Raw genomic sequence first — 13,285 nt, 5'->3', positions numbered from 1 at the left:
ATATTTAATAAAGTACTTTGCACAACGCATGAATACCTGAAAACCCTAATGTGCAGTTAGTTTGTAGCGATCTTACAGCATTTTGTCTCGTTTCATGTATGCAATTAAGTCATTTTTGTTAGACGGGACAGGAGAAGTTTTATGATATTGTTCCATGATGCTTAATGTGCAAGGCAGTGAACACAAAATAAATTATTTAATAGAGAAAATGTTGAATTGCCATAACATGTTTAAAATGCATGGAACTTTATAAAATTTGTGACGGGCATTTTCATATAGATGAAGAAGTGGCATGTATGACCCCTGGGGGTCAGTGATAAGGACCTGGTCTTGAGTCAGATGTCCAGCATGTGTCAGCCCGCTGCGGTCGGTGTCCCATACCCTTATACTCCTAGTCTCCTGAGAGTACCAAAAGTAAATCGATCACTGACAGTACCAAAAATACAAATACAGGGATGAGTTTAACCTTTAATTTCAATGGGTTAGATTAACACAGCTTGGAGACGTAGGAAGACGAAAAAAGTAACACAGTTTTAACGAAAATTTACCGTAGACCGTGGTCCCCGGAACGTCGATAAACAGCCCCTTCATCCCAGTTTCCCGGCAGTTGGCGTGCGGCGGCCACCAGGGTAACGTCGCGCCATTCCGTCTCCCGCCTCACACAACACACTTCCAGCCTTACTGCCACACTCGCGAACTTTTCTCAACACTCTTTTTAACCTCTTTCTTTCTCTTAACGGCTATATTAAGATGCTTTCAAACACCCTGACGTCGATGCAGAAAATTGCAATCAAACTTTATATGTAAAGTACTTGTTGAGTAAGGCGCGTAGGGCGTAAGCGAGAGAGTCCGCCCCCGCCTCCACTTGGCAGGGAAGACGCTGAAGGCGCTGAGCGGGAGGTAAACAATGGAGGCGTCCTGGAGGAGGTCACAGCTCTTAGGCGCTCTGCCTGTCTGGGCAGGTCTCCCAGCCGTCTTGCTTATACTACTTGTTGCCGGTAAGTGCTACCCCCACACTCCTCTTACGGCCCCCCACACTCCTCTCGCGGCCCCCCACACTCCTCTCGCGGCCCCCCACACTCCTCTCGCGGCCCCCCACACTCCTCTCGCGGCCCCCCACACTCCTCTCGCGGCCCCCCACACTCCTCTCGCGGCCCCCTACACTCCTCTCGCGGCCCCCCACACTCCTCTCGCGGCCCCCCACACTCCTCTCGCGGCCCCCCACACTCCTCTCGCGGCCCCCCACACTCCTCTCGCGGCCCCCCACACTCCTCTCGCGGCCCCCCACACTCCTCTCGCGCTCCCCCACACTCCTCTCGCGGCCCCCACACTCCTCTCGCGGCCCCCCACACTCCTCTCGCGGCCCCCCACACTCCTCTCGCGGCCCCCACACTCCTCTCGCGGCCCCCCACACTCCTCTCGCGACCCCCCACACTCCTCTCGCGGCCCCCCACACTCCTCTCGCGGCCCCCCACACTCCTCTCGCGCTCCCCCACACTCCTCTCGCGGCCCCCCACACTCCTCTCGCGGCCCCCCACACTCCTCTCGCGGCCCCCCACACTCCTCTCGCGGCCCCCCACACTCCTCTCGCGGCCCCCCACACTCCTCTCGCGGCCCCCCACACTCCTCTCGCGGCCCCCACACTCCTCTCGCGGCCCCCCACACTCCTCTCGCGGCCCCCCACACTCCTCTCGCGGCCCCCCACGCTCCTCTCGCGGCCCCCACACTCCTCTCGCGGCCCCCACACTCCTCTCGCGGCCCCCACACTCCTCTCGCGGCCCCCACACTCGTCTCGCGGCCCCCACACTCCTCTCGCGGCCCCCACACTCCTCTCGCGGCCCCCACACTCCTCTCGCGGCCCCCACACTCCTCTCGCGGCCCCCCACACTCCTCTCGCGGCCCCCACACTCCTCTCGCGGCCCCCACACTCCTCTCGCGGCCCCCACACTCCTCTCGCGGCCCCCCACACTCCTCTCGCGGCCCCCCACACTGCTCTCGCGCTCCCCCACACTCTTCTCGCGGCCCCCACACTCCTCTCGCGGCCCCCCACACTCCTCTCGCGGCCCCCACACTCCTCTCGCGGCCCCCACACTCCTCTCGCGGCCCCCACACTCCTCTCGCGGCCCCCCACACTCCTCTCGTGGCCCCCACACTCGTCTCGCGGCCCCCACACTCCTCTCGCGGCCCCCACACTCCTCTCGCGGCCCCCACACTCCTCTCGCGGCCCCCACACTCCTCTCGCGGCCCCCACACTCCTCTCGCGGCCCCCCACACTCCTCTCGCGGCCCCCCACACTCCTCTCGCGACCCCCCACACTCCTCTCGCGGCCCCCCACACTCCTCTCGCGGCCCCCCACACTCCTCTCGCGGCCCCCACACTCCTCTCGCGGCCCCCCACACTCCTCTCGCGGCCCCCCACACTCCTCTCGCGGCCCCCCACACTCCTCTCGCGGCCCCCCACACTCCTCTCGCGGCCCCCACACTCCTCTCGCGGCCCCCCACACTCCTCTCGCGGCCCCCCACACTCCTCTCGCGGCCCCCCACACTCCTCTCGCGACCCCCCACACTCCTCTCGCGGCCCCCCACACTCCTCTCGCGGCCCCCCACACTCCTCTCGCGGCCCCCACACTCCTCTCGCGGCCCCCCACACTCCTCTCGCGGCCCCCACACTCGTCTCGCGGCCCCCACACTCCTCTCGCGGCCCCCACACTCCTCTCGCGGCCCCCCACACTCCTCTCGCGGCCCCCCACACTCCTCTCGCGCTCCCCCACACCCACACACCCACACCATAAGTGTAAGGGTTAGGCTTGGACGCTGCAGCACTTAAGGCTTATTATTTATAAATTTATATACACGTTAATTTTTCATGTTAATTCCTTATGCATCCTCCCAATATATAACATGTTCTGTGTATACATGCTTTATATATATATATATATATATATATATATATATATATATATATATATATATATATATATATATATATATATATATATATACATATATATACATATATATAATGTATTTATATGTATTTATTTATTTTAAGGGACTAGTTGTGTGTATTTTCCGTGATTTGGTTTTTGCCTATATATTTCTGGGACACTTGGTAAGTTAATATGTATTTAAGGGACTCTCGTGTATGTGTGTGTGCACTCATCTAGTTGTGCTTGCCGGGGTTGAACTTCGGCTCTTTGGTCCCGCCTCTCAACCGTCAATCTACTGGTGTACAGGTTCCCGAGTTTCTCGAACGCTATCATATCTACATGTGAAACTGTGTATTATGGAGGCAGCCTCCACCTGGTTGTAATAACAACCATGACGCTGGTAATAATCGTGTTACATTAAAGCGAAGAAGAAAATAGAAAAATAAAAGAAGAATAACTGTAAAGTCTTGGAAGGTGTTTGAGAGTGAGGAACTTAGGAACTTGTGAGAATAAAGAACCTTCAGCTCTGCGGGTCCAATACCCTCGAGAAAGCGATTTGCGGGGTGAAGACCTTTGGATAGAAAGTCACTTTTTAACGTTTTTATATTTATAAATATTTGGAAAAGTTTGTTAATTTTCGTTCTCTGACCACGAATGTATCCATTCTTGTACGTAGAGGATTGAGCTTGGGTACTGTTGAAAGGCCTTTCAACAGGCCTTAAACTTTTTTGTGTTTTAATCAACACATCGTTAACTTTCGCCCTTGTCCACCTCACCCGGCGTACATTTATTGACTACCATGTAATAGACTACAGACTTATTCATATCTTTCTTACAGTTTACTTTCAGTATTTGTTGTATAAATAATCTAAATAAGTGCAAGACTATTAGAGATGAAGGAAACAAAGACGTATATGTCTATAAAAGTTACACACACTGTTAAAATATATTCAGCCCAGCAATCAGCATTTTCATGCTCCTTGGGTTTGATAACCTCGTAGAATATTCAGATGCTTCTCAGCTGGGGATTTTGACCATTTCACAAAGCTAACCATTTCCAGCTCCTTGAGGTGACGCGGCGAGGGCTTGAGAACTGCCTTTTTCTTTGTTCATACCTCAAAGGTTTTGTTATGCTCAGGTCCGGACCTGAGATGGGCAATCAATAAAGTTTCGCAGTTGATTTGGACATGTATTTCGGGTGGCAAGCCTGCTTGAAAATCCATTTGCGACTAAGCCTAATCTTCTTGGTTCAGGTTTTGAATAAAATATCTCGATATACTCACGAATGTATACAAGCTTCAGTTCTAACGAGGGCACCACAACAAGAGTATGCAACAGAACAGCCGTCATCGTAAACATTGAAGAAATAATCGTTAATTCAGCCTCCAAACGCCCTGTTTTTGAATGAAAAACTCAGGCTAGGCTCGTCCAGGCGGCGGCCCAACCCAAAGACTCATTCATCGTTTTAACGTTACTCCGTATTCAAAATTTGTATTTTCTCAAATATGAGGTAATATTACTCCATACTAGAAGGTGTTAAGTAGTTAGGTCTAACGTAGGTTAGGTTTGTTGGTTAGGTTTTTTGGCAATTGTAGGTACTTGTATTACGTGGATGACGCATATATTCGAGCAGAGGACGTGATCGAAGCCCTACTCGAGAAAAATACATTCATCAGTTGTGAGTTGTGCGTAGTTTTCGCCATTTATAAACAGGAGATTTATTGATGGAATAAACGAGCGTTTAGGGTTGATAAGGACGGGTTAAACTGGCAACCCATCCACATCAACAAACACCAAATGAGCATTAAGCATTAATTCAGTCAATAACCCCCCCCCCTGTTTATGAGTGATACAGACTACATAAGACTCACATTTGATGATGTGTGTATTGTCCTCGAGCAGCGCTTGGTTCATGTCACGTCAGAGTTAGCCCTTGTACCACCCTTAAGGGAAAATCGGCCTCTATAACCCTCCTTGACGATGTCACAGGATATGAAATGTGCAACCACAAGTCCGTAGAGTTCGTCAGCCATCACCACCCCTGATAGTGCTACTCATCACCACCCCTGATAGTGCTACTCATCACCACCCCTGATAGTGCTGGTCATCACCACCCCTGATAGTGCTGCCCATCACCACCCCTGAGAGTGCTGCCCATCACCACCCCTGAGAGTGCTGCCCATCACCACCCCTGAGAGTGCTGCCCATCACCACCCCTGAGAGTGCTGCCCATCACCACCCCTGAGAGTGCTGCCCATCACCACCCCTGAGAGTGCTACCCATCACCACCCCTGAGAGTGCTACCCATCACCACCCCTGAGAGTGCTACCCATCACCACCCCTGAGAGTGCTGCCCATCACCACCCCTGAAAAAACGAAGCTCACTCTCAATTCCACATGATTTTTGTATGGACAAAAAAAAACGTGTTGAATTGAATCTTCTGAAATGTCATACAAGGAATAAAAATATTGTGCTTGGACTAACCTCACTTCTGATAACGCTGTCCTCATCTCCGGGAGAGTATTTCTGCCATAAGCAGGGACGTGTTTACAGGAAGGGACCGTCATTATAGCCAAGATAACTTGGCAAATGTCTATCGACTCGTGACTGATGCAAGGTTGTTGCGAGAGCTAATTCCATTACCAGCCGTAATAACTTGCGTCCAGAGAAGTGTGGTGTGTACTCACCTAATTGTGGTTGCGAGGGTTGAGCTCTGGCTCTTTGGTCCCGCCTCGCAACCGTCAGTCAACAGGTGAAAACTGAGGCTACAGTTAAGGATTTGCGCCCAGTAAATCCTCCCCGGTCAGGATACGAAATCATGAAAAAGCACTCGCGGAACGCCAGGCGAGTGTCTTACCACTACACCACGGAGACTGGTAGACACACACACACACACACACACACACACACACACACACACACACACACACACACACACACACACACACACACACACACACACACACCACGGCGTGTGTGTGGAGTGCGGTTCTCGTTCACAAGCTGTGCTCGGCCGCACCTGCTCCCAAGTTCGCATCTGCTGCCAGGCCCACACCTGACCCCAGGCCCACATTTGCTCCCAGACCCACACCTGCCGCCCAACGATACACATTTGGGTAATTCAAGTTGGAGGGCGGGGGTGGGGGAGGTGACGATTAACAGTGATCAGCACGGTAAAGGCCAATAGAAAGCTTGGCTTTATATCCAGAAGCATCAGCAAGAAATGCACAAAGAGCGGCTTCCAATTATATTTGGGCGTGGTGACGCCGCTCGCGGATTACACCGTCCAATTTTCGTCTCCAATTTCATATAATACATTGATGCTCTCGAGAAAATCTAACATGGGATAGCTAGACTGATTCTTGGCGTCGAGGACCACCCATACAAGGAGAGGTTCTGGGATCTGGTTTTACCTGTATTTCCTGGAGAGGTTGTGGGAGCTGGTCCTGAATTCCCTGGGAAAGCGCAGGAAGAGGTAAGACATATTCAAGGTCTTCAAGTGGATGAGGAGCCTGGGAGATAGGGGCAAGGTGTTTGAAACGCTCACATCTGGTCAAAACCCACGACGATGTCTATAAGATGGAGGAAGATTAGAGTCATGAGGTATAAGGTGACTATTGGTTTGTAATAAGGAGGTAGACGAGTGGAATAGGTTGCCGGCTAATAGCATTAAGTACCGCAATTTTTTTTTTTGGGGGGGATGCGAATCTGGAGTCAAATTTTAACAAGGGAATACTTAAATTTTAACACTTAAAAACTGCAGACTTTAATGTATCTCAGATATGTCAGAAATAACTCTTCAGCATAAATGCTGCAAATAAATGGCATAGTTCACATGAATGTGTCGCAGCTAACTAGTCATTGCATTAAACTACTAATGTTAGAAAAGCGAGGCCTAAGAGCTAACGTTGGACTCTGCAAGCACACGTAAGTGACCACACGTAGGTGAGTACACGTACACCACTGTGCTGGTGGAAGGTCCTTATTCATATTCCATCCGGTCACCTGAGCCTTGATCCTATTGTCACTGTGTCGGCCGGGTCTTTACCCAAATATTCTCTTGTTGTTAATGCCTCACCCTGAGCGAACACGTTGTCCGGTAGTAGATAAGAGCCCTTGTGTTTATCTTCTCAACTGTGTTGCTGTGATTGGTGTCAAGCATTAATGTTCATATGTTCCATCATCTCCGGATGGTTTGTGTTCAGTGGGTGTTGAATCTCTCCTCATCGTATAACCCTTCAGAGTTAGACGATGATAATAGCATTGTGGATAATTGATACGTGTGTTGATTAAGGACAGGGCTCAGGGGGTAGACACCAGTTATGTATAGTTACTGTGTGGTGATACAAGCAGGCACCACAGTATGTTACTTAGCGGAAGCGGTCAGTCATTACTGTCATATAGTAACTAGGTGGGCACCTGGCACCGGCCCGGTCTCTCGGCTCCTCCCTCTCTTATCTCTTTTTTTTTGAATAGTCTCCTTCTCCACATGTCTTCACAATATCCACACTCTTCTTCTCACCATTCCTCTCCCCCGTCCCATTCCAAATCCTTATCCTGAACCCTTCCCAAGTGCTATATAGACTTAATGGCTTGGCGCTTTCTCTTGATAATTTCCTTCATCCTCCCCCCTCCTAATCTTCCCTCTTACACTTACCCCCCCTTCTCTCACTATAGTACATAAAAAATAGATACATAAAATACATAAATTTGTATGCATCTCTCCCGTCTGCGCTGTAAAGAGTACAGCTTGAACGATTTTAAGGGGTCACAATAACTTGCAGGTTATATTGCATAAATATCTTCCAAGATATCAGGCTATATACTCACATGAATATGATTAAAATCCAGTGAATAATTATCTTTTATAATAATATATGAAATGTTTCTTTGAAATCCACAGAGTTCTCGCTGGTTAATATCAGAGGTAAATTCTGACCCGCCTTACTTGCGCTAATTAATTAACACACTTGGTCCCTTGTGATGGTCGACTAATAAAAACCTGCTCTGAATTAATTAAACGTAGCACTCATTATTTTATTTTTGTGGTAGGAGTATGGGGAGTGGTTGTTCACTGCCCTTGTGTGTGAGGCACTTCCTGCAGCTACTGCGGGTCGTACATACCGCGCTGTGTTGGAGGTCGTCGCCAATATACACACACACACACACACACTCTCTCTCTCTCTCTCTCTCTCTCTCTCTCTCTCTCTCTCTCTCTCTCTCTCTCTCTCTCTCTCTCTCTCTCTCTCTCTCTCTCTCTCTCTCTCTCTCTATATATATATATATATATATATATATATATATGTGTGTGTGTGTGTCTATATGTATACGTATTATAGCACGCGTGTAAATTTGCATTTGTAGTACGTGGGTGAAGCATTTACAGCGTTGTGGTTCGAACAAAATTCGTCAGTGAAGCACTTGTTCCGGAAGTGTTCGGACGTCATCAGTTGTAAGTCGTGTATAAACTGTTTTTCATTCATAAACGGGGTTTGGCGGCTGGATTAAAGAGCTTGGATCTTTGTATGCGAGAACGGGTTGTTAGAGGACGGGCTGGGTCGACCGCTGGAAGGAATGGACTTGAGTCGAGGACGGGTTGAATGCTTCATCCACGTACTTCAAATATAAGTAATCACTAACAGAACCTAAACACCTAACCTAACCTAACCCAACCTACGCCTAACCTAACCTAACCCAACCTACGTCTAACCTAACCTAACCCAACCTACGCCTAACCTAACCTAACCTAACCTAACCCAACCCAACCTACGCCTAACCTAACCTAACCTAACCTAACCCAACCCAACCTACGTCTAACCTAACCTAACCCAACCCAACCTACGCCTAACTATACATAGATTTTTTATGTATAATAATAATTTATATACGAGAACAAACCAATTTGTAATAAAAAAATGAATAAAAATAAAAAAGTAATAAAAAGTTCATCAAAAATTGATGAATGCATGTGGGGAGAACGGCCGCTGCTTTAAACAGCCTAGTGTGAGGACGGGTTGCTGTAAATGCTTCGCCCACATACTACAAACATAATTAATCGTTAACAAAACCCAAACACCTAACCTATACTTAAATATGCACAATATGCTAATATATAATAATAATAATTTTTATTTTAGAAAATGCTTGTTTTAAATGAAGAGCATTTTAAAAATGATGAATATGTCTTTGGGGTCGGCCGCTGAATGGAATGAACATAAGTTGAGGAAGAGTTGATGGAAAATATGAAATGTATAAATGTCCACAAAATCCTTTGATGCATTTTGCTTGATTAAACATTTGCTTCAATATATGTAGCTATAGTTCGTAGCCATGTGGCCAGTTCTTAATTTAGAGAATATATTAATGTAGTTTTGATTTTATTAAGAAGCAACAGATCATAGGAAATCCGAACCTTAATTTTGTGTTCTAAGCGGGCGAGGAGTCACAATAACGTGGCTGAAGTATGTTGACCAGACCACACACTAGAAGGTGAAGGGACGACGACGTTTACGGTCCGTCCTGGACCATTCTCAAGTCAATTCCGTCCTGGACCATTCTCAAGTCAAGTCCGTCCTGGACCATTCTCAAGTCAATTCCGTCCTGGAAAATTCTCAAGTCAAGTCCGTCCTGGACCATTCTCACAATCGACTTGAGAATGGTCCAGGACGGACCGAAACGTTGTGTTGTAATTTGTGATGCGTGAGCATATACGGTGCACACTGCTACACATACGTGATGGAAGGAGCTGCGAGTCTTGTTAAATCCTTGCAAGACTATAGTGTGGATGGTTGCATACTGATAAGTGATGGTCCAGCGTGCGGGGAAAGGTTGTTTAATAGCCTTTGTATCGCCCCTGACTCTTAGGTACAGAGCCTAATTGCTTCTTTTGTGTGTGTCGTGAACTTTTATCTTATGATCTCATGCATGTAACACAATTCCTTACCACAATGTCAGTTTTTAGGTTAAAGGTTGTAGGTATAGTTGAAACTGGTTGATAAGTTTGGTTTGTTTTGGTAAGACAAACGGTTATTGGCTCAACCAATCAAAACAAGAGTTAGATGAGTTAAGCCAACTTCGTGAGTCTTTTTGTAGTGTTCCACATCAGCCGTGTTGGTTCACAAAAGACGGCCTGCAAGCTAGAGACTTGGGGCCAGATGTGAAGCAGTTACGCAAGTATTTACGAACCTGGACATCTTATCTCAATCTTTGGCGGCTTTGTTTACAATTATTAAACAGTTAATGAACTTCAAAGCACCAGGAGGCTGTTTCTAAAAATAAGAATAGTTGATTGGGAGGTTTTCATGCATGTAAACTGTTTAATAAATATAAACAAAACCGTCAAAGATTGAGGAAAGATGTACACGTTCGTAAGTACTTGCGTAACTGCTTCGTGAATCTGGCCCCCTGGTCTGTTTCTCACACACAATGATATGAGAGGTAAATATTCTGAGTTGGGAATTTACAATGGCTTTGAAGATGTGACTGGTGGTGGGTGACTGGTGGCCGGGTGCTGCTGGGTGAGCCCCGAGGGCAGGCGGCGCAGCTGTACCTCTTGGGTGTAAAGAGCGGCGGGAGGGACACACAGCGCGTTGTTTGGGAGAAAGATGATATTACCCGGTGAAGGCTTAACACGTAAATACTCAGCCACCAGCACGGCTCGCCTCCACCCGCTGGCAACTGCCTTGTACCACCTAGCTGAAACTATTACCAATTGTCACTATTCAGAAAAATTTTTTGCCATTAAGCTCGCGTAACGTTCAAATCTCTTCAATAAATATAATCGCTACGGGATCGCCATAGCCCGTGCTACTTGCAACTGTTTATTCCGAGTAGCGAATCTTAAACAACAGGTCAAATCTATCGGGTTTGCTATCTATTATGTACTGAAAAATCCTAACAGATTATACAATTTTCCTGTTAGTACTGACTAATATATAAAACATCTTTCACACTCAAAATACATTTGCGAAAAAAATGTAAACAATTATTTTAGCACAATTTTATTTTTGAATCATTGATATCCACAAATGATTGATGATGCTTTCATCAGCAGCCAATCTAATTCCCGTGGGGGGTAGAAATAGCTTAAGCTACTCTATCCCTTTGAGATGTATTTCTTGTTTATCTCAATAAACATACTTGAACTTGAATCTAATTCCCAGGAGTAACTCATAGTATCCTGTATACCCGCGTAAACTATTCACTTGGCTAGTGAGTGCAGCTCCTCGATATTTGAATTGCAAATGGTTAACAAGGAGTTGCAGGTCTTGCCTCTGTAATATAACGCGGCGGTGCAAATTGACATGTGTTTACTTTTATTGTCTTAACTCTGCTTCTGTCAGACCCAAACTGTTCAAAGTTTATTGAAAACACCACCACCACCACCACCCAGGGTATACCTGTGGTGGTGGAGCTCCACTACCACCCAGGGTATACCTGTGGTGGTGGAGCTCCACTACCACCCAGGGTATACCTGTGGTGGTGGAGCGCCACCACCACCCAGGGTATACCTGTGGTGGTGGAGCTCCACTACCACCCAGGGTATACCTGTGGTGGTGGAGCTCCACCACCACCCAGGGTATACCTGTGGTGGTGGAGCTCCACCACCACCCAGGGTATACCTGTGGTGGTGGAGCTCCACCACCACCCAGGGTATACCTGTGGTGGTGGAGCTCCACCACCACCCAAGGTATACCTGAGGTGATGGTGCACCAACACCACCCAGGGTATACTGTGGTGATGGTGCTCCAGGTCAGTTTACAATATATTTGGCGGTCAACATTTACGAAGAGATAACTGATATCAATTCCAGTATTGCTCTGATAATTTACCATTGTGTGATAGACTGACAGATTAAATAAATATTTGAATGTTTGAATGGAATATTGTTTCAGTCGCTTTAGCAACACAGGATCTATGTCCCGACTGACGCTGTTGACAATATCATATATATATATATATATATTATATATATATATATATATATATATATATAATATATATATAATATATATATATATAATATATATATATATATAATGTATATATATATATAATGTATATATATATATATATATATATATATATATATATATGTATATATATATATATATATATATATGTATATATATATATGTATATATATATATATATATATATATATATATGTATATATATATATATATATATATATATATATATATATATATATATATATATATATATATAATCACTTGGGGGGTGATATCGTAGCGTGGTTATAATGACCTGGAGGGTGATATCGTAGCACGGTGATAGCTGTTGCTATCGTGGAGGAAGGTTGCTCTGCTCCCAGTCAGACCACACACTCTGGGGGCTCACCAAGACTGGGGGTCGAGGCGGTGGTGGTGCTGGTGTCCGCCTCATACACTCACACAACGCACTCCTACCAATGTAAACCAAAGTTGATGAGTGAGTGAATGTTGCACTGTTGAGTGAGTGCAAGCACAGGGGGGAGTGCAGGGTGGAATGGATATGGCGCACCTGTGTTGGGAATGAGAGGCCTAATGGGGGCCGTGCAAGTTAAGTAGGAACATGGTTGTGTACTCAGCTATTTGTGCTTGCGGGGGTTGAGCTTTGGCTCTTTGGTCCCGCCTTTCAACCGTCGATCTACTGATGTACAGATTCCTGAGCCTACTGAGCTCTATCGTATCTACACTTGAAACTGTGTATGGAGTCAGCCTCCACCACATCACTGCCTAATGCATTCCACCTGTTAAATACTATTGACACTGAAAAAGTTCTTTGTGGCCTCCTGTTTCCACTGCCTAGTTTCATTACTTTGCATTTACTCGGGTTGAACTTTAGCAGCCATTTCTTGGACCATTCATGTGTGTGTGTGTGGGGGGGGGGGGGGGGGGGGCTACAGTGGTGCTACAGACATCAAAAGCAAGAGGCCTCTTACCCATGCTGCCATCTTGAGCCGCAAGCAGTACCCTTCTCTTACTCCTCCCCCTCCCCCCGAAGTCCCAACATGACAACACCCTCCCCCCCTCTCCCCTGACAATCCCCCCCCCCAGCAGAAGTGCATGCATTTAGATTGGATATTGTGTAGCGGTGTAGAGGAGACTGCCGCTCCCGTCCTCTTACTCGCCACAGCAAAACCCAACAATTATTATATAAATGTACAAGAAGAGAAGGAAAGCAAGCAAGGATTGAAGAGGCAAAACAGAAAACTGATTTCTGCCGAAGGCTTTTGGCGTGTTTTCTGGCATTAAAGTCCCAATATATTAAATTTTATGCACCGGGAGGTTTGATAACGAGGGAAATAAATAACTTGAAATAATTCTGAGGCAGAGCGCTGATTAGAATTCATA

The 13,285-nt window shown here is 46.9% G+C and overlaps 1 protein-coding gene across 1 annotated transcript in view; it reads left to right on the top strand.

Annotated features, from left to right (window-relative positions):
- The first annotated feature begins 617 nt into the window (after nucleotides 1-617).
- Nucleotides 618-13,285, top strand: part of LOC123763648 (sushi, von Willebrand factor type A, EGF and pentraxin domain-containing protein 1) — an 89,441-nt gene continuing 76,773 nt past the window's right edge. Inside the window, exon 1 of the mRNA XM_069304341.1 lies at nucleotides 618-998. Coding sequence (XP_069160442.1) covers nucleotides 908-998 — 91 coding nt within the window. The 5' untranslated portion in view covers nucleotides 618-907. The remainder of the gene's footprint in view (nucleotides 999-13,285) is intronic.

This window comes from Procambarus clarkii, chromosome 52, assembly GCF_040958095.1.
Source record: "Procambarus clarkii isolate CNS0578487 chromosome 52, FALCON_Pclarkii_2.0, whole genome shotgun sequence".
Taxonomy (NCBI): domain Eukaryota; kingdom Metazoa; phylum Arthropoda; class Malacostraca; order Decapoda; family Cambaridae; genus Procambarus; species Procambarus clarkii.
This window is presented reverse-complemented; position numbering and strand designations above follow the sequence as displayed.